Here is a 22,141-nt window from a genome sequence, read left to right as displayed (position 1 = left end):
CCAGCAGGGAGGGAGGGAGGGAGAGGAGCTGCTTCCTTTGAAACCCGGGAAATTTAAGGCACATCATCAATAAGGGACAGCAGCGGGACACAGCGCTGGGATAAGGGACTTTCCCACTAAATAAGGGACAGTTGACAGCTATGTTAATTGCACTTTTGAATCCCATGCCACAAAAAAGTAGCTACGGATTTCCCCAACAAAGGAAGGGTTATTCTGTGCCCCTGTGCCATCTATCCACTCTAAATCACCCTCCTTGCCAGCTCCGATTTGCTGCAATTTTTAACGACTGAACATTGTATAATTTTTTAAGAAATCCAGCGGGGCAGGGGCAGTTTTCAGCAGGAAAAGGAGACGAGGTTAAACTGTCTCTCACCCCACTGCTCTGATCTGGACTGAGGCCCTTGAGGTTCCATTTTGGAAAGAGCGAGACATGGAGAGTCTTATGTATTACAGTATTTTAGGGGGGTTTTTTGGAAGCCGCCCAAAGTGGCTGGGGAAGCCCAGCCAGATGGGTGGGGTATAAATAATAAATTATTATTATAAATTATTATATTATAACCACGGGATTAAAAGCACAATTAAAATCACGCATAGGTGTTTGTTTTTTAGCCCTGACTAGTCTAAAAGTAGTAAAGTAGCGGAAATTGTGGTGGTGTTTTATTAGCGAAGTGGAGTTGTTCAGAAACGAGTTAGAAGCTTTTATTGGATTGTCGTGGGGTGCTCTTGGGTGTCTGAGAGCCGGGGAGCTCTGTCTTGGGGTAGAAAGCGCTGCTGCCACTCAGGGGGGTTAAGCGGACATCGTTCTCCTGCCTCTCCGATCCACCTTCTTCCTTGATGACCCACTCGGCGTTCTGAGGAACCAGACTTCCTTGGCTGAACTGTTCTTCCTGCAAGCAAGAAAAAGGGTGAAATAGACTCAGAGTCGAGAGTGGACTTCATGCTCTTTATTCAGCTCATAGTGGTGAGGAGGAATGAAAGTTTCTCCAAAGTATCTGCTTTATATACATTATTCACACAATGGGCTGCACGTGATTGGCTAATTCCGGAATTCTCCTGTAGGCCAATCAGGTTGTGGATTCACTTCCATCTGGAGCTGGATTGGGTGGCTCCTGAAGGCCAATCATACTGCTGCATTGTTCTAGGACCAATCAGACTGCTGCATTTTGGATCCTATTGTTCTGGGACCAATCAGACTGCTGCATTCTGAATCCTATTGTTCTAGGACCAATCAGGCTGCTGCATTCTGAATCCTATTGTTCTAGGACCAATCAGACTGCTGCATTTTGGATCCTATTCAACTCAGTACATAACAAAGGGAAAGGCAGCTGCTCATTCAGAGGCTTACGGACGGAAGCGGGGAAGGACTTGCTGCAACACTAGGATTACAAGTAGCACTCTCCGCCCTCCATGGGTTCCTGAAGCTGGTATTCAGAAGCATCACTGCCTCTTGTGGCAGGGAGTTCCAAAGTTTGACTATGCAGATTATCAAGTGTTACTGAGGTGGAGAGGAGACGCCAATAGGAATCTTTTCACTTTAAACCACCAGTCCACAGGGAAATGTAAAGGTGGGTTCAGATGACGCAAGAAACCACAAACCAGCAGGGGAGGGGTGCTCTGAAAAAACACACACACACCGCACACACACACACTCCCTTTCAGTTTTACAATTTAAAATACTAATTTAAACATCCTTGAGATATCAGTGACTTCCCTTCTTCTCTTTCCATGGTTCATTCTGCATATCACAAATCCCTGCATATTTTACAAAAACTAAACCTTTCAGTGTTCCATCCATCAAAACTTATTTACACTGTTGAATTCATCTTAATTAATTTTATAATGAATGATTTTAGAATGTTGTTTATGCTGTACCTTTGTACTGTTTTATTGTTGTTAGCCGCCCTAAGCCCAGCTTCGGCTGGGGAGGGCGGGATATAAATAAAATGTAGTATTATTATTATTATTATTATTATTATTATTATTATTATTATTATTAATGCTGCCAATGTTTTCAAATGTACACAATTCCCCCCAGGTACTCAAAAACCGTTTTCCACTCTTCTCTAAAGGTATGTTCTTCTTGTTCTCTGTTAAGTCTGCGAGCTGCGCATATCCTTTCAGCTTATGTTGCCATTCTTCTTTAGTTGGGCTCTTGCTCGTTTTCCATTTTGGGGCTAACAAAACACGGGCCGCAGTAGTGGCATAGATAAATAACCTTTTTTGGCACCTGGGAATTTCAGTCTTAATTATCCCCAACAAAAAGAACCCTGGGTTTTTTTGAAAGGTGCTTTTAAACATTCCAACCCCCCCAATTCATTATGGATGGATTATTTCCCAATACTCTTTTACCCTTTTACAAGTCCACCACATGTGAAAGAACATTCCCTTAATCTCACTGAATTTCCAGCACTCATCTGATTCAGTCTTATACATCTTAGCAAGCCTAGGTAAAGGTAAAGAGACCCCTGACCATTAGGTCCAGTTGTGGCCGACTCTGGGGTTGCGGAGCTCATCTCGCTTTATTGGCCGAGGGAGTCGGCATGCAGCTTCTGGGTCATGTGGCCAGCATGACTAAGCTGCTTCTGGCGAACCAGAGCAGCGCACGGAAACGCCATTTACCTTCCCGCCGGAGTGGTACCTATTTATCTACTTGCACTTTGATGTGTTTTCGAACTGCTAGGTTGGCAAGAGCAGGGACTGAGCAATGGGAGCTCACCCCATCATGGGGATTTGAACCGCCAACCTTCTGATCGGCAAGTCCTAGGCTCTGTGGTTTAACCCACAGTGCCACCCGCATTCCTTAGCAAGCCTACTCGGAGTTAAATGCCATCTGTAAATCAATTTCAAGACACTTCTGAGCAGTGTGGGCCAGCACAATTGTTGATTCGCATTGAACTACAGCAGGCTTCCTCAACCTCGACCCTCCAGATGTTTTGGGCCTACAAATCCCATGATCCCTAGCTAGCAGGACCAGTGGTCAGGGATGATGGGAATTGTAGTCTCAAAACATCTGGAGGGCCAAGGTTGAGGAAGCCTGACCTACATTTTGTTTTAAACTTGGGTTTCATGCGACTGGCGAACCAGGTCAAAGCCTTGGCCCCATTCTATTGCGTAGAGTGGATACCGTACTTTTCTGTGTATAACACGACCCCGTGTATAAGACACCCCCTTTTTGGGGGGACTAAAAATTCAGAAAAGGGGGGGATTGCCCAGAGTTGTTGAGATTTTTTTGGGGGGGGAGGATTGCCCAGTGTGGATTCTGCACCCTGAGAAGATAGGATGTTGCAATTGGAACCTACAGATACCTACTTTGCTAATGTTGTTGAGAAGTTTGCTTGCTGAGTCCTTGTTCTTGAATTTGCTTCTCTCCAGTCCCTCCAGCTTAACCACCAAGGCTTCCGTCTTGGATATGACACCACCGATGGAATGCTCCAGCTGCAGAACCCGTCTCAGGAGTCTGCGGAAGAAAGTGAGGTTTGTTCCTGTGCTGACCTTTTTGTGCATCAATCAGCAAAGGAGAGATTATTCCCATTCTCCACTTCTAGTTTTGAGCCCAACTCTTCCAAATTCATTTGATATCAGAAGGGGAATATTAGACCCTCTGAGTGTCCCTAATTTCCAGGGACAGTCCTGGATTTACAGAAGCCACCCCGGTTTCTGATTTCATCCCCAAATGCCATGCTTTTCTCCTATTTTCATTGGAGAAATGTTGGATGGTATGGAGTTAGGCGACCCCTGAGCCAAATAGTAAGTAGCCATACAACTAGTGTTTTTTTTTCTGGGGGGGACACAGGGGTATGCATACCCCTAAACATTTTGTGAATCTAACGGGAGAAGAAGCTAAAAATGTTAAATTTTAAAGGTTTTTTTCTAGCATGGTGAATTGTCAGTTCCGTTGCTACCCCCAACGGCGGTCTCATTTCCTGTCACAGTGTTTTTTCCTGAGTCTCAGACAGAAGCGAGTGTTTAACATGTTAAGTAAGGTAAAGTAAAGGGACCCCTGACCACTAGGTCCAGTCATGGCCGACTCAGGGGTTGCGGCGCTCATCTCGCTTTATTGGCTGAGGCAGCCGGCATTTGTCTGCAGACAGCTTCCGGGTCATGTGGCCAGCATGACTAAGCCGCTTCTGGCGAACCAGAGCAGTGCACGGAAACACCGTTTACCTTCCTGCCGGAGCAGTACCTATTTATCTACTTGCACTTTGACGTGCTTTCGAACTGATAGGTTGGCAGGAGCAGGGACTGAGTAACGGGAGCTCACCCCGTCATGGGGATTTGAACCGCGACCTTCTGATCGGCAAGTCCTAGGCTCTGTGGTTTAACCCACAGCGCCACCCGCGCCCCAACGTGTGAAGTAGGCGTTAATAATAATAATAATAATAATAATAATAATAATAATAATTTATTATTTATACCCCGCCCATTTGGCTGGGTTTCTCCAGCCACTCTGGGCGGCTTCCAACCGAATATTAAAACAATACAATACAATTGAAATCTAGCACCGTGATTGGTTAGTTTCATTGTTACCACCGCCAATGGCTGCCTCATTTCCTTTCCTGGTGTTTCCTGAATCTCAGACAGAAGCGAGCGTTTAATGTGTAAAGCAGTGTGGAATGTGGATGTGTGGTGCCAAAGCTGAGACTCCAATACTTTGGCCACCTCATGAGAAGAGAAGACTCCCTGGAAAAGACCCTGATGTTGGGAAAGATGGAGGGCACAAGGAGAAGGGGATGACAGAGGACGAGATGGTTGGACAGTGTTCTCGAAGCTACCAGCATGAGTTTGACTAAACTGCGGGAGGCAGTGGAAGACAGGAGTGCCTGGCGTGCTCTGGTCCAGGGGGTCACGAAGAGTCGGACACGACTAAATGACTAAACAACAACAACAACAACATTTTCATCAGAGAAATGTTGGAAGGTATGGAGTATAGGCGCCATACCTATGTTTTGCATAACATATAATTTAGTGATCTCTTTCTGGGTGTGTATATTCTGATGGGTGTATTTGACAGGTACTAATAAAATTAAATAATAATACAGACGTTTGGAACTCCTCCTCAGACACCAGGCTAGATTTGTTTCCTTGATTGTTCTTTGCATCCGCAATGGCAAATGGGCTGTCCAAATTGTTGTCCCTGAAGGATTTCCCCAAATTCTCAATTTCTGCATTCAAAGCAACCTAGGAAAGAAGAAGCAGCCAGTCATTTTTATCGTGTTCAGGTTTGACCATCATGCTTTTAAAACTCAGGACCACAAAGGCACTCCTGTGACACAGAGTGAGACTGCATCCTTACTCTCTTCTCCTCCAAGTCGTTTCGCATTCTCTTCTGCTCCTCCTCATCCAGAATCTGGTTCCCATCTTTATCGAACTTTGCAAAGGCTGCTGTGATCTCGTGCTCAGCATGGCCAAGCCTAAGGAAGGAAGGACAGCAGGAGAGAGATTGGAGCTGAAACACAGGGCCTGGACACATAACGTTCTTTTTTATAGACGAAAATTTGGCAAAACACTTTGGCTGCCCCTTCAGCATATGCTGTGAGTGTGGGAGGAGCAGTCAAGTACAACATTCCTTCTTTCCCTAGAGAAGCACCTGAAGCACCACTTTAGCTAATGGGGCCTCCCGCTGCCGCCACACCGTCAGAGCACGATTTCTGTTCTCATCCTGAAGCAAAGTTCTTAACCTGAGGTACTATTTCTGGGTTAGCAGCGTCTGTAACCTGAAGCGTCTGTAACCCGAGGTACCACTGTATATCCTCTCCTGCCTCCCTGAACATTCCCACAGTGAGACTAAGATATGTGAGGAAGTCTAGCATCAAACATTGTTTGTTGGCCGATGCCACTCTGCAATATGAGGGACTTCCGAGAAGGTTCTCTGCAAGCTCTGAAGCCACTTACTCTCTCAAGCTGTTCTTAAAGTCTTCAAATTCCAGCTCCTTGGTTCCTTTCTGCAAAGCTTTTTGCACGTCAGAGATCCGGTCTTTTTTCAGCTTCAGCTTCATTAGGGTCCTATTATAGCCCTGGAGTTAAAAGGTGCATAGAAAAATTCAGCCTTGCCGCCTCACCCTGCTGCAGGCAGAGAGAAGAGGTATGGCAGCAACATGAACAGTCTGGAATATGGTCACAATGAAATCAGAATAATCCTTCACAAGACATCAAAGTGAGTTCATATTTCACCCCCCCCCCACACCTTCCAGTTCTCTCTGCAGTGTGTCTGAAGAGCTTAATGATAATAATAATAATAATAATAATAATAATAATAATAATAATAATAATAATAATAATAGTGGAGAGCGGCTTGCACACTAATAATAATAATAATAATAATAATAATAATAAAATAATAATAATAATAATAATAATAATAATAATAATAATAATAATTTTGATTATTTATACCCCACCCATCTGGGCATCTAACAGCATACAGTGGTACCTCGGGTTAAGAACTTAATTCATTCTGGAGGTCTGTTCTTAACCTGAAACTGCTCTTAACCTGAAGCACCACTTTAGCTAATGGGGCCTCCTGCTGCCGCCACGACACCGGAGCACGATTTCTGTTCTCATCCTGAAGCAAAGTTCTTAACCCAAGATAATATTTCTGGGTTAGTGGAGTCTGTAACCTGAAGCGTATGTAACCTGAAGCGTATGTAACCCTAGGTACCACTGTATTTAAAAACATAATAAAACCATCAAGCATTAAAAACCTCCTGATACAAGGCGGCCTTTAGATGTCTTCTAAAAGTTATGTAATTCTTTATCTCCTTGACATCTGATGGGAGGGCGTTCCACAGGGCAGGCGCCACTACTGACCAGGTCCTCTGCCTGGTTCCCTGTAACTTTGCTTCTTGCAGTGAGGAAACCACCAGAAGGCCCTTGGAGTTGGACCTGAGGCTGATTGATGGGGGTGGAGACACTCCTTCAGGTATACTGGGCCGAGGCAGTTTAGGGCTTTAAAGGTCAGCACCAACACTGTGAATTGTGCTCGGAAATGTACTGGGAGCCAGTGAAGATCCTTTAGGATCAGTGTTATATGGTCCTGCTGGCCACTCCCAGTCACCAGTCCAGCTGCCGCATTCTGGATTAGTTGTATTTTCCGAGTCCCCTTCAAAGGTAGTGTTAAGTTGTGGGTGAACATATCAGACGACACAGCGATTCTCCAAACAGCTCTTGTTTATTCACAGGCCAGAACAGAACTGAACTGAAGGGTTCAGCCAGCCTGCTTATATAGAGCTCCACTACAACGCAACAGGAACCACTTTCTGTAACTATCCAATCACTGAACGTCACTTTCGATCCCTTATTTGCATATGTGGACCTGAGTGAAAACTATCTACAGTATCCCCCTGCTGGCCCAGGGTGAGAACTTCAGTACGTAACAGGTAGCCCCATGTAGAGCGTATTGCAGTAGTCCAAGGGGGAGATAAGCTGTTCCTCCCTCTTCCCTCTTCCCGGCACCCAGCGTGATGCATAACAGTGGGGCAGAAGGACCCATAGTTTTGTGGACCTTGAGGAAATTATGCATCCCAAGGGTTGCTGGGGTTCTGCATGCCAGGGTGCTGCTATGTAGCATCTGAAGTTGCAGAAATCGGGAGGAGGAAGAGACCGCCCTTCTTTTCCCTCCTTACGGCTTCTGAAGTAGAGCCTTTGTTGTCTCAGGATGTAGGGGTTCAAAAGAAAAGGGGTGTGTGTGTTTCTGTAGCAGGTCACCTGATTTTGAAGCTGGTGTGGGGGATCTTTCCTAGAGCTGACCTTAATCCTCTATCAGGTTTATTTCCCCACGACCACCATTCATTGACAGGATTCCAACAAACACCCCAAATTCCCCTCTTCCCATCATCTATCGTTTCCCAGAAAAGCATTATAATGGCGAGCGTTTTCTCAATGTGCAAACCCTCCGAAACATAATCCACATTTCACAGGTGAGGAAATGTGTATTTCAGTTAATGAAGGAACCTGTTTCAGGATGTCCGTGAGCTGCAGTTCATTCTTCTGGTTTGAAAGCTCCTCTTTGACTTCAGAATACGTGTCGTTGATAATAGCCAGGAACATGTTCTGTGGGAAGAGAAACAGAAGGGTCGGTTCCTCCATGTGGACTAGACACATAAAGCCCCCTCTTTGATCCATGGAGCAAATGAAAGTAAATTATACCTCCCAACTTTAACACTTCAAGAATATATATTTGCTCAACTGCTGTCATAAATAATGTAGTCTTTCCCACTCCACCTATTTAGTGGCAGTGCCAAAAAGAAGGAAATGTCCCACAAGCCACCTAGTTGAGTGCTGGGGGGGGACAGTCATTGTATTATAGCCCCCATAATCTCTGACCACTGCATACCCTCCAACATTTATCGCATGAAAATAGGGACGCCCCCTTCCATAATGATAATTTTACTATTTATACCCCACACATCTAGGGACGTGGGTGCTGTGGTCTAAACCACTGAGAATAGGGCTTGCCGATTGGAAGGTCGGCAGTTCGAATCCCAGCGACAGGGTGAGCTCCCGTTGCTTGGTCCCTGCTCCTGCCAACCTAGCAGTTCGAAAGCACACCAGTGCAAGTAGATAAATAGGTACCGCTGTGGTCGGAAGGTAAACGGCGTTTCCGTGCGCTGCTCTGGTTCGCCCGAAGCGGCTTAGTCATGCTGGTCACATGACCCGGAAGCTGTATGCCAGCTCCCTCGGCCAATAAAGCGAGATGAGCGCCACAACCCCAGAGTCATCCGCAACTGGACCTAATGGTCAGGGGCCACTTTACCTTTACCTTTACACATCCTACTGAGTTGCCCCAGCCACTCTGGGCTGTTTCTAGCACATATAAAAACATAATAAAACATTGAAAAAACTTCCCTATATAGGATTGCCACCAGATGGCTTGGGGGGGGGGTCAAATAACTCCATACCCTCCCCAACATTTCTCCAGTGAAAATAGGGACATCCTACCAAACCCTCCAACATTTCTCCAATGAAAATAGGGACGTCCTAAGGAAAAGCAGGACATTCCGGGATCAAATGAGAAACTGGGACGGCTTCTCTAAATCAGGGACGTCCCTGGAAAATAGTGACACTTGGAGGGTTTGCCATTGGCCATGCTGGTTCGGGCTGATTAGAGCTGGAGCCCAAAAACCTTTGGAGGGCTACAGGTTGCCCCACCCCTGACCTAGACAAACTGAGAAGAAAAGAAGATGGAGGCGCAAAACTCTTCTTCACGACACCACTTATAAGCACTCTTGCTTGAGACTTGCTCGATGCAAAGAACTGCTGCTTGCTCCAGGTAGTACTGCTTTGAGCAATCCCGAATAAAATATACAAGCACTTTTGTTTCGTTAAGTTTGCCGCCGCTGCTTCACACTTCCTGTATCATAGGGGCCAATGCCCTGGGAGCACCCACAAAATTCCCCATGAAGGGGCTGGGCACCCACAAATTTCGGTGCCAAAGAAGAAGAAGAGTTTGGATTTGATATCCCGCTTTCTCACTACTCTAAGGAGTCTCAAAGCGGATAACATTCTCCTTTCCCTTCCTCCCCCACAACAAACACTCTGTGAGGTGAGTGGGGCTGAGAGACTTCAGAGAAGTGTGACTAGCCCAAGGTCACCCAGCAGCTGCATGTGGAGGAGCGGGGAAGCGAACCCGGTTCACCAGATTACGAGACTACTGCTCTTAACCACTACACCACACTGGCATGGCACCCACAGGCCCGGGCTTCCCATGGTCACGAGGCCAAGCTGGGAGTCCTGCCATCTTGTTTGCAATATTTTGTTGGTGTAAAGCAGAGAGACTTCCCAAATCTAGAACAAAGCCCTACATTGAACTGTTGTGACAATAATCTGTTTGTTTGTTTGTTTGTTTGTTTGTTTGTTTGTTTGTTTGCCTGATGGTGTATAACTTGAGAACAGCATCTAATATATTCCAAAACGCAGGAGGTCTTGGAGTGGTTTCCACCCGGCTTTTTCGCAGCTTCATCTCTTTGCAAAATACCAATGCATTTGCTCCTATCTGCTTGGCTCAGAGCTCACATCACTTCATACCCTCCAACATTTTTCCAAAGGAAAAAGGGACGTCTTAAGGGAAAGTGGGGCATTCCGGAATCAAATCAGAAACAGGGACAGCTTCTGTAAATCCAGGACTGTCCCTGGAAAATAGGGACACTTGAGAAACAGCAGTAATCTCTGTAAAAGGTAAAGGTAAAGGGACCCCTGACCATTAGGTCCAGTCGTGGCCAACTCTGGGGTTGCGACACTCATCTCACTTTATTGGCCGAGGGAGCCAGCGTACAGCTTCCGGGTCATGTGGCCAGCATGACTAAGCCACTTCTGGCGAACCAGAGCAGCGCACAGAAATGCCCTTTACCTTCCCGTCAGAGTGGTACCTATTTATCTACTTGCCCTTTGACGTGCTTTTGAACTGCTAGGTTGGCAGGAGCAATAGAAAGCAATAACGCACAACTTACCAACAGCACAAAGAAGACAAAGAAGACGTAGGTGACAAAATATATCGGCCCCAAGACCCGGTTAGCGTTGTCAATGGCGTTGTAGTCAAAGTCGCCGAGGATTATTCGGAACTGGGTGAAGCTGGAAGGTAGGAAGAGGGTGAGGGTCAGCAATGTATGGCAGAATGCTTCGCTGGGTGCAGAAAATAAGTTCAAGTGGTAAATATGTCACTGTGTATCCCTAGACCTTGAGTGGAGGAGCTCAGGGCTTTGGCAGTCTAGAAGCAGAGCTTTGTAGTGTTGTGCTGGGCTTGTAGGACCCTTACTTCCCATGACAGAACCTTCTGTGCACAAAACATATAACTGAAGTTGTAAGGTTAGTGCCTCAGTGGGGAACCTCTTCATCCCACCAGGCCTCCCCATTTGGTCCATGAAGTAGTTTGGACCAAACAAGAACCACCTGTCCATTTCCTGAAATCACTGGGCATCAGGTACAGGGCAGGTCAACCTGTCGGGCCAAATTCAAGCAGAAAGTGGGGGTCTGCTTGCATCCGTAATAGCTTATGATATCCTTAATGAGAGAGATTAGGGTCAGAAGGTGTCAGGGACTGGGCAGAGGGGGAATGGTGGAGACCGCCTCCCCATCCTGACCCTTCCAGGGAGGAGGAAGAGGAAGACAGTATAGATTTACAGCAGGGAGTTGAGGAAGGTAGCAGCTCAGTGCTTACCAACCTATGTGGTGGCATGCGACCAAAAACCTTAAAGGAGGGGGAGGAGGAGGAGAAGGAAAGTGAGGCCCACTCACATGCATTTGACAAAGGTGCTGAAGTTTTCCACTTGGGTCCCGAAGAGAAGGTATCCCAGCTGGGCGTAGGCAAAGAAGACGATGAAGAACATGATGGCAAAGCCTAGGATGTCCTTGGCGCAGCGGGCTAAGGTGGAGGAGAGCTGTGTCATCGTTTTGTTAAAGCTAATGTATTTAAAGATCTGGATGGGGAAGGAAAAGAGAAGGACAGGTTAAGGGCAGGTTAAGGTGAGATGGGATGAGGAGAAAGCCTGGGGCAATTTATGGACTTCCTCTCAAGTGACAAAGATTGACAGGGCGCTAATGGTATACAGTGGTACCTCGGGTTACATATGCTTCAGGTTACATACGCTTCAGGTTACAGACTCCGCTAACCCAGAAATAGTGCTTCAGGTTAAGAACTTTGCTTCAGGATGAGAACAGAAATCGTGCTCCGGCAGCGCGGAGGCAGTAGGAGGCCCCATTAGCTAAAGTGGTGCCTCAGGTTAAGAACAGTTTCAGGTTAAGTACGGAGCTCCAGAACGAAATAAGTACTTAACCTGAGGTACCACTGTACCTCAGATGCAGGTGTTCTGTGGCTGATGGTTTGAGGGAGCAAGGTGTGTCTCTTCCATACTCTCCTACACAACTCTGTTGAAAATAGAAAATGTCCCCTCCAAAATGGGGTTGTCTGTATGTGTATCAGGTTGTAAGGGGTTGTGCGACAGTTTTCCAAACAGGCCTGTTTTATTCATGACAAAAGGGGCAGACATTGCACACAACATCCGGTAGGTGGCTCCCTCTGCAAGTTTTGTCGCCCTGGAAATTTCTCATTTCAACATTTAAAACGCATTCACCTCATATTGTCTGGCCAGCAGCTGCTGCCTTAGCCTTCAATGGAGCAGCAAAACCTGAATGACTTTTGAACTACTCAGGACTTCACCCAGCCAATGAAAGCATGCCGTCCTCAGCCAGCTTGAGTACAGCACATAAATAGTTTTTGCCAAAAACCAGAGAGGGAAAATGATATGCCTTGTAAAAAACCACAGTTAAAAGTGTCGAGGGGTCCATTTCCAGCACGTTTCCAGCATAGCTGTCAACTTACAGATTTGAAAATAAGGGACCAGCAGCCAAAATAAGGGATTTTAGTCAACGAGTTAAAAGGGACCAGATAATTTGGGAGAGCAGCTCCGGTTTTTAGCCCTTCATTTCCAGAGGTTGCTGCTCAAGACACCAGCCGATGAAACACTGCAATTAAATAACTACATGCAGCAACCACTTTTCGCGCAAAACGAAGTCCAAGCTACGAAGATGCTGCTGCAGTTCTGTATCTTTTCTCTCGTGCTCCAACTGCAGCTCTCAGTTCCATCAGGCGGGGTGGGAGGAAGAGAGGGGGGAATAGCGCCCGAAGTAAACCCGCAGATCAGACCATCTATGCTAGTCTACCACTACAAATCTATGGGAGAAGCGCTTGCGGTCCTTCCCTTGTAGCCCTTGGAATACCTGCCTGCACCTCCGCCTCCTCCTCTTCCTCCTCTCTCTGAACTGCTTTCTCTATGGTTGCCCTCGCTCTCCTCTCCTCTGGTGAGAGGAGGCCAGAGGGGGGCGGGCCGGGCAGCCAAGCAACACAATTGGAGCCTCCCTCCTCCCTGGCCGGCAGGGAGGGAGGGAGAGGAGCTGCTTGCTTTGAAACCCGGGAAATTTAAGGGACATCCATCAATAAGGGACAGCAGCGGGACATGGCGCTGGGATAAGGGACTGTCCCTCCAAATAAGGGACGCTTGACAGCTATGGTTCCCAGTTGCCACCTATCCTGTATAATACATTTCAATGTAAAATACTACATCCTGTATTCATTCAATACAGCAAGTGGTTTGCCCTGTATTTCCGCTCTGCTGTGTGTCTCGGACGTGACTTCTGGTGTTTCACGAGGCACCAGAAGTTGCGTTGGGGGCCATGCGGTGTGGGTGCTGGGCACCCAACAAAAAGTTTTGGTGGGTGTTCAAGCACCCAGGGGCCCCTAGAAATGGCACCCTTGGAGGGCAGGGGAGAAGATGAGGGTGAAGGAGACTGAGCGGAGATATGATAGACACCTTCAAGTATCTGAAGGGCTGTCACATGGAGGAGGGAACAAGCTGGTTTTCTTCTGCCCCGGAGAGTGGGACCAGAACCCATGGCTTCAAGCTACAAGAAAGGAGATCCCAACTAAACATCAGGAAGAACTTCCTGACAATAAGAGTTGTTCAATAGTGGAACAACCCTTGAGAGGTTGTGAACTCTCCTTCCTTGGAGGTTCAGAAGCAGAGGCTGGATAGGCATCTATCACAGATGCATTAGTTGAGATTTCTGCAGGGCTTGGCTTAGATGGCACTTGGGGTCCCTTCCAACTCCACGGATCTATGATTCTATGCATAATGTAGATGCTCCATCCTAGGAGCGCTGGAATCTTTGGCTGACAACAGACAGATTCATAGTCAGGAAGCCAAGTTTTTATCTTGTAAATCGCCCTGTGATCCTCAGATGAAGGGCAGTATAGAAATCAGATAGATAAATATATAGATGATAGATAGATAGATAGATAGATAGATAGATAGATAGATGATAGATGATTGATAGATATATGATAGATAGATAGATGATAGATAGATGATAGATGATAGATAGATAGATGATAGATAGCTAGATGATAGATAGATCATAGATAGATAGCTAGATGATAGATGATAGATAGATCATAGATAGATAGATAGCTAGATGATAGATGATAGATAGATCATAGATAGATAGCTAGATGATAGATATAGATATAGATGATGATATAGATATAGATATAGATATAGATATAGATGATGATATAGATATAGATATAGATATAGATATAGATATAGATATAGATATAGATAGATAGATGATAGATAGATAGATAGATAGATATAGATAGATATAGATAGATAGATGTTAGATAGATAATAGATGATAGATAGATGATAGATAGATGATAGATAGATAGATAGATAGATAGATAGATAGATAGATAGACAGATACCTTGATCCAGGCAAAGAACAAGTTCACAGCGTTCATGTTGTTGTACTGAGTCTGCCAAAAAGCCAGGAATTCAAAGTCCGCATAGATGCTGGGGTTTCTCAGAAGCTGTCCCATCAACCTGTTGACCTCAATGGTGCGAAAGATGTGGAATCCGATGGCTACAATAGAAAGCTGGGGAGAAAATCCTGGGATTTAAAGGAAATTCTACGGAGAGTGGAGCCTCATCATCCTTTCGGACTTTCTGTAGCCATATTGCTCGACTACACCAGGGGTGGGGAACGTCACATATGACGTCAGGTGTGAGAAAGGTTGGTTTGGCCCAAAGGGACTTTGACAGCACTGCTGGTTGTCAGGTGCTTTAGAACTGCTGAACAACTTGTTATGCCAGCCTTGTGCTTGGTGCCTAGGAAAGATACCATGCCCTATCACACCCTCCTAATGAAGGTGTCCCAATGAAGGTTCATTAGGTGAAAGTTCATTTTCGAATGAAGACTATTGGGGCAGGGCAGTTTCTTCTGTCGTCTGCTAATTAGTCGAGAAACACATATGATTTCTGCAAAGGTGAGATTGCAATCATACTTAACATAGACAGCTGCTTCGCATATTGCATACCACCAGTGCTGGATTTACCTATAAGCTAAACAAGCTATAGCTTAGGGCCCCACTCTCTTGGGGGCCCCCAAAAAAATTAAAGGAAAAAAACCTGGATGTACATTTCAAAAATATAAGATAAAAAAACAAATAAAACCTACATGCAGCAGGTATTGGTGTTGTGTAGGCTCCTATGATGTAAGTCATGGGCCCCGCCTGCTAGCCTGCTCCCTAAAATATCACCGGTTTGCTGATTTCTATATATAGAGTGCCTACATTCTGCAGGGAATGGTTGCATGGCAACATGTAGCATGCAGCTGCAGACTGCAATGCAGCACAGTTGAATTTTAGGTCAAGCTGTTGTACCTGTTATCTAATATTAAAATACATATTTTGTCATGTGCAAATGGCTTTAGATACCTATGAGGTCCATAAATTACCATATAGCAGATATTCAACACAAAAAACAGTGACAATCTGTTGTTGACAAAGGACAGCTGCACATATAATGGGCCCCATTACCTTCAGTAGCCTAGGGCCTCATCAAACCTAAATCCGGCCCTGCATACCATCCAAGTGTCCCTGTTTTCCAGGGACTGTCCCAGATTTACAGAAGCTGTCCCAGTTTCTGATTTGACCCCAGAATGTCCCCCTTTTGCTTAGGACGTCCCTATTTTCATCAGATGAATGTCGGAGGGTATGTTGTTTCCCTGTCTTTCTCTGATCTGCGCTGCTCTCCTTGTCAGCTCCCGGACAACCTTAGTCTTTGGTGGAGGGGCGGTTGCAGCCTCCGCCTGCCCCTCTAAAAGTGCAGAGGTATCCTATTAAAGGGATCCAGGAGGAGCTGCTTTTGTCTGGAAACCCAGTGTCAGGAGTCCAGGTTCTCAGCTTGATAACACAGTAAGCGTAGCTAATTAAAAAGGAGGATTTATTGCAAAAAACCACACACAACCAGATAGCTCCAGGCGGCTTGAACAAAGCCTCCAGCACCGTTATTCAAGACGACCCTTCTGAAGACTGCATGACCAGAAGCAACTGAGCTTTCGCTTCTGACGTCTTTTGTTTTGCTTCCTATCTTGTAGCACTCTCACTGAGTGGGTCAGCTCCCGCCTCTTCCCCGTACTCTGAGAGGCTGTCTCTTCACTCTTTCCTGCCTGTTTGTACTTCCGGCGAGCTTCGACTGCATTCTAGCCTGCTCTCTGTTCCTGTCTTATCAGCTTGCACATCAAGGTCAGGAGGAGCCAGAGTATGCAGCTGCTGGTTTTCCTCTGTCTGACTAACATCAAAGCAGCCTCTCTGTTCCTGGCTGTTTTCTGCATTTAGCTGCAACCTTTCGCTGGGAGCTGACTCATTCCTGACACCCAGGCAGGGGTGAGGGCCATAGCACTCCTCAAGGTGTCAATCCCATGGGGGGACCTCCTTGATGTGTGTCATTAGGTCCTCTTCTCCTTGGGTTGACCCCAAACGGTATATACCTCAGCAGGCAGGCTGATGGTCAAATTAGTTCCCCAATACCTTGCCAAACCCTTCATCTGTCATCAATAAAAGTTGTGGCCTTCTTGGACCCAAGCTATGTGTCTTTCCTGTGTAATCATTCAATGGTTTGTTCAATATGAATGGAAAGAAATCTCACCAATATGACAACGATGTCCAAGATGTTCCAGATGCTGGTGAAGTACTTGAGCCTGTGAATGCGCAGCTCCAAGATCTCTTCCACCACGTAGTAGAAGATGAAGACGCAGAAGACAATCTCGCAAGCGACAATGAAGAAGTCCCAGGTGCTGACGTAGCGGAGGAGCTTTACTGTTCGGATCTGCCACGAAGGGATGGCTCCACCGGTGGCTGGGAATTCAATCACTAACCTAATATGGAGGGAAGAGGATGCGTATGGGCAAAAACCAATGCTGCATTTTCCATTGACGTGCCTCAAAGAAGAATGGCAGATCAATAGGCGTATAAACAAAACGTGATTGAAAGATGAACTCACCCGCTCTGCAAATTGGTTTTGTAACTATTCTGCAGTCTTTGGTAATAATTCTTATTAGTTTTCAATTGCATTCCAATAATTGCCTCATTATAACAATGCCAAATTATAATACAATTACTAATACCAATCATCCTGATACCAAATTAAATACAGTGGTACGCCGGGTTAAGAAGTTAATTAGTTCTGCAGGTCCATTTTTAACCTGAAACTGTTCTTAACCTGAAGCACCACTTTAGCTAACGGGGCCTCCCGCTGCTGCCGCACGATTTCTGTTCTCATCCTTTAGCAAAGTTCTTAACCCGAGGTACTATTTCTGGGTTAGCGGAGTCTGTAACCTGAAGTGTCTGTAACCTGAAGCGTCTGTAACCCGAGGTAAAAGGTAAAGGTAAAGGTACCCCTGCCCGTCAGGGCCAGTGGTGACCGACTCTAGGGTTGCGCGCTCATCTCGCTCAAGAGGCCGGGAGCCGGCACCGTCCGAAGACACTTCCGGGTCACGTGGCCAGCGTGATGAAGCTGCATCTGGCGAGCCAGCACCAGCGCCGCACATGGAAATGCCGTTTTACCTTCCCGTTAGAAAGCGGTCCCTATTTATCTACTTGCTTTCAAACTGCTAGGTGGGCAGGAGCTGGGACCGAATGACGGGAGCTCACCCCGCCGCAGGGATTCAAAGTGCAACCTTTCGATCAGCAAGTCCTAGGCTCTGTGGTTTAACCCACAGCGCCACCCGCGTCCCAACATAACCTGAGGTACCACTGTAATTTAGGTGACCCCTCAGCTGTCAATGTTTTCCTTTTTTTAAGGGAAATTCCTTTATTCTAAATAGGATTCCTTGCAAGAAAAGGGAAAAGTTGACAGCTATGACCCCCCCCCCCCCGCGTGCTAGAATTGATGGTTTGACTATTTTCTTTATTTCTACGTTCCAAAGTCTTATTAATTTCAATCGCATTCCAGTCAAGATAACAATTCCTTACACAACAACTGCAATATTAACAACTTCCCTTTGTATTGACACATTAAATGATATATGAAATGGGTAATAGATGGTTTCGCAGAAATGAACAGGAGAAGAGGGAAGAGCTGCTCACTCACCTCAGGACGCAGAAAAGGTTGATATTGGCATTGTACACAGAAAAGTCAATGAAAACCACGCGAGTTCCCCGATTCAGCCACAAGTTTTCTTTCAGGACTCGGAGAGCTCTAGCGCTTTCCCGACGCGTCATTTTGAGATCCATGTAATAACCTCCTCCGCTGTAACTTGTCAGTCGGCCCCAGTGAGAGGAACCGTCCAGCTCTTCCTCTGTGTGGTACTGCCACCTGCACACAGAAGGCACGACAAGAGAAAGAGGCGGCTGATGGACAAATCCAAAATGTTATCTATTCCAGACTTGGGATGCCATGTTCATATTGCACATGAATTCCCCCCCCCCCCCAAAAAGATTTTAATTAATGCCCCAGAGGTGCACACAACCAGTAACACAGTTCTTGGGACTCCGGCCAATATTCTTCACATCAAATATTTTCAGAACCCTTTATGCGACGTTGGCTCAGTCTGCGCCGAAACAAGACCTGGAGCGAATGCACAGGCTTCCAGAATGGAGATTATGGCTGGCCTCTTTGCTCTCCCACAGGTCCTCCTGTTTGGCTTCATGGTTAGGCTTAGCATGTTATCCGAACCCTGGGCTCATGGTTTATCTAAAGGTAAGAACTGTCACCTTGAAGGGACGCAGGTGGCACTGTGGGTTAAACCACAGAGCCTAGGACTTGCCGATCAGAAGGTCAGAGGTTCGAATCCCCGCAACGGGGTGAGCTCCCATTGCTCGGTCCCTGCTCCTGCCAACCTTTACAGAAGCCATCCTGGTTTTTTATTTGATCCTGGAATGTCCCACTTTTCCCTAAAGGTAAAGGGACCCCTGACCATTAGGTCCAGTCGTGACCGACTCTGGGGTTGCGGTGCTCATCTCGCTTTATTGGCCGAGGGAGCTGGCGTACAGCTTCCGGGTCATGTGGCTAGCATGACTAAGCCACTTCTGGCAAACCAGAGCAGTGCACAGAAACACCATTTACCTTCCCGCTGGAAGGTATCTACTTGCACTTTGACGTGCTTTCGAACTGCTAGGTTGGCAGGAGCAGGGACCGAGGAGTTCACCCCATCGTGGGGATTCAAACCGCTGACCTTCTGATCGGCAAGTCCTAGGCTCTGTGGTTTAACCCACAGCGTCACCCGCATCCCTAGGATGTCCCTATTTTCATCGGAGAAATGTCAGAAGGTATGGAGTTATGTGACCTCCGAGCCAAGGAGATAAGTAACTATACAACCTTTAGAAGACACCTGAAGGCAGCCCTGTCTAGGGAAGTTTAAAAAAAATGTTTAATGTTTTATTATGTTTTCATGTATTTTGGAACCTGCCCAGAGTAGCTGGGGCAACCCAGTCAGATAGGTGGGGTATAAACAGAATAAAATAATGAATAGAATAAAAATAAAATAGAACATGCCTATTTTCATCAGAAAAACGTTGGAGGATATGAAGGTGTAGACGTTACTTTAGTGTAGTGTAGTGGATATGAAGGTGTAGTGCCAGATTTACGTATAAGCTAAACAAGCTATAGCCACCCCAAAAAATAAAGGGGGAAAAACTGGATGTATATTTCCAAAATATAAGATAAAAAACAAATAAAATAAAACCTACATACAGCAACAGTGTTTTGTGTTGTGTAGGCTCCTGTGATGTAAGTCATGGGCCCCACCTGCTATCCTGCTCCCTAAAATATCACTGGTTTGCTCATTTCTATATATAGGGTGCCTACATTCTGCAGGGAATGGTTGAATGGCAACATGTGCAGATGGCTTTAGATACCTATTACATCCATAAATTTCCATATAGCATATATTCAACGTGAAAAACAGCGCCCATTTGTTGTTGACAAAGGGCAGCTGGACATATAAAGGGCCTCATTACCTTCAGTAGCTTAGGGCCTCATCAAACCTAAATCCAGCCCTGTTTCCCACAGTGGAGAGGATGACCAAATTCTTAGTTTGTGAAACTCAAGAAAGGCAGAAATTATGATCTACTTAGGGACACGGGTGGCGCTGTGGGTAAAACCTCAGTGCCTAGGGCTTGCCGATCGCATGGTCGGCGGTTCGAATCCCCGCGGCGGGGTGCGCTCCTGTCGTTCGGTCCCAGCGCCTGCCAACCTAGCAGTTCGAAAGCACCCCCGGGTGCAAGTAGATAAATAGGGACCGCTTACCAGCGGGAAGGTAAACGGCGTTCCGTGTGCTGTGCTGGCTCACCAGATGCAGCTTGTCACGCTGGCCACGTGACCCGGAAGTGTGCGGACAGCGCTGGCTCCCGGCCTATAGAGTGAGATGAGCGCACAACCCTAGAGTCTGGCAGGACTGGCCCGTATGGGCAGGGGTACCTTTACCTTTATGATCTACTCACGCTGTTCCATTGAGGAGCCCAAAGGGGGACCTGTCTTCCTTCTCCTCACTGTAGACATCATAACAGCCAAAAATGTCTTCCTTGAAGTCTTCGTGCACCACACACGAGTTGTTCTGCACCTTCAGTTGACGCATTCGTGGGACCCCCAGCAGCAAGTTCTCGTAATAGATGTACGACTGAGTGTTGTGGCCTAGAGATTCGTTGTTGTACCATTTGGTCCAATACAAGCTGTCCAATAAAGGGCCTTGAGTATACTGCGGAGATATGCAGAAAGGGGCAAGAAGAAGGATATGAGATCTGAGACAGCAACAACACACAGAATGGCCGGAGACTGGAAACTAGGGTTGCCATATTCCCAAAATCCACACAAAGTTGTTGGAACTTTTTTGGGGGAACATCCCCTCCTCCCATCAAGTTTCCGGGCTTTTCTCAGATTTTTTAAAGCATTTTATAAAAAAGAAATCGCCCTACTTGCCCTACATCCGGATTTCCCCAGACATTTTGCCGATTCAGCAAACATCCGCCTGGGCGCTATTTTTGCAACCCGATTCGCTTATGTGTCCAGGAAAACCCGCATGTATAGCAGCCCTACTGGAAAACTGCCTTTCTCCTATGGCTAAATGTATTATTGGGTTCTGTTTGCAGAGAATCTCAGTTTAAAAGGGGATGGGGCAATTAGGACTCTCCTTGTATAACGGGGCCTCCCTAAAAGGTTGGGGAGCAGAGCCAAGTTGGGAGTGCACTGGGGGTGAGGCAAGCAGATAAGAGTTATGACTCTGAGCACCCAAGGGTGGGAGAGTCCCTTTGTGTGTGCTGGGGGAAGTATCTTTGCCAACGGGCTACTAGCTGACATGTGCACAAATTGCTAACGCATGATGGCATGGGCTGTGTGTACATTTTCTCACATAGCTCATTGTGCAGTCACCAACACAATTGACTCCCAAGTCCAGGCAGGCTTGATGTCTATACAAATTGAAAAGGAACCCTGATCAGCTGGGATGAATAAGTCGTTCTATTTCTGGCCTGGGTCTCTATCACATGGGTTCATTCGTAAGTCCATACCATTCATTTTCTCCCTACATTCGAATGTTTAAAAAAGAGTCTTCAAAGATTGTTTTCAAATACACATTTTATCACAAAAATACATATTTAAACATGTATTTTATAGCAATATTTTAAAGTGCACATTTAAACCTAAAATGCACACATTTCTTCTTTTTTAAACATTTTTGGAGCTAAGAACTGTTTTGCAAAGTTCGGAGAGGTGCAAAGTCCAAAGAATGGTTGCATTTTGATCCACGTGTCCTGGAGGCACAAATTTGCTTTCAAATGAATGAAAATTCTCCCCCGTTCCTGATAATCCATTTTGAGCTGTTGGATGAACAGCTTTCAGCTGAACCTGTGCCGATTTGCAACGGCCAGTTCAAGCCAGTTAGTTATGATAGGCCAATTTACGAGAGCCACTTTCAGTTTGCTAGGAAAAATCTGACACAGGAAACACAGAGCTTGTTGGGTACTCACTCGCCAAAAGTCAGCCATGCTTCCAATCTCCTGGAAGGAGATACCACTGTCCGTAGGAGTTTCCAAGAAGAGTTCGGACATCACTTTGGTGTAGTAATAGGCATTTGAACTTGTCATCCCATAAGTCACTAGAGATAAATCAGGTTGGGGAAAACAGCATGCAATTCAATAGGATTTAGACATTCATTCCACCTGACTGGCTTAAGTACGCAATATTAGAGTGGGAAGGTAAGTTTTATTATACTGATAAGTTGGAATAATGCAGATATGATCCCCATTGATCAATGGATTGACAGTATGACAACACTCGTAAAGTATGAACAGACTGCTTAAAGATTTAGATTTTGT

General features: G+C 46.1%; 1 protein-coding gene across 1 annotated transcript in view; it reads right to left on the bottom strand.

The window, feature by feature from the left end:
- Positions 1 to 642: 642 nt before the first annotated feature.
- The window catches only part of PKD2L1 (polycystin 2 like 1, transient receptor potential cation channel), a 40,144-nt gene continuing 18,645 nt past the window's right edge, over positions 643 to 22,141 (bottom strand). Inside the window, exons 3-15 of the mRNA XM_077930691.1 lie at positions 21,794 to 21,921; positions 20,273 to 20,526; positions 17,922 to 18,146; positions 16,479 to 16,707; positions 14,255 to 14,425; positions 11,230 to 11,411; positions 10,446 to 10,566; positions 7,951 to 8,049; positions 5,893 to 6,014; positions 5,294 to 5,411; positions 5,042 to 5,178; positions 3,310 to 3,457; positions 643 to 887 (exon numbers count right to left, since the gene is read on the bottom strand). Of these exons, the coding sequence (XP_077786817.1) occupies positions 690 to 887; positions 3,310 to 3,457; positions 5,042 to 5,178; positions 5,294 to 5,411; positions 5,893 to 6,014; positions 7,951 to 8,049; positions 10,446 to 10,566; positions 11,230 to 11,411; positions 14,255 to 14,425; positions 16,479 to 16,707; positions 17,922 to 18,146; positions 20,273 to 20,526; positions 21,794 to 21,921 (2,132 nt within the window). The 3' untranslated portion in view covers positions 643 to 689. The remainder of the gene's footprint in view (positions 888 to 3,309; positions 3,458 to 5,041; positions 5,179 to 5,293; positions 5,412 to 5,892; positions 6,015 to 7,950; positions 8,050 to 10,445; positions 10,567 to 11,229; positions 11,412 to 14,254; positions 14,426 to 16,478; positions 16,708 to 17,921; positions 18,147 to 20,272; positions 20,527 to 21,793; positions 21,922 to 22,141) is intronic.

This window comes from Podarcis muralis, chromosome 6, assembly GCF_964188315.1.
Source record: "Podarcis muralis chromosome 6, rPodMur119.hap1.1, whole genome shotgun sequence".
Lineage (NCBI taxonomy): Eukaryota > Metazoa > Chordata > Lepidosauria > Squamata > Lacertidae > Podarcis > Podarcis muralis.
The sequence above is the reverse complement of the archived record's forward strand: the minus strand, read 5'-3'. Positions and strand labels throughout refer to the sequence as shown.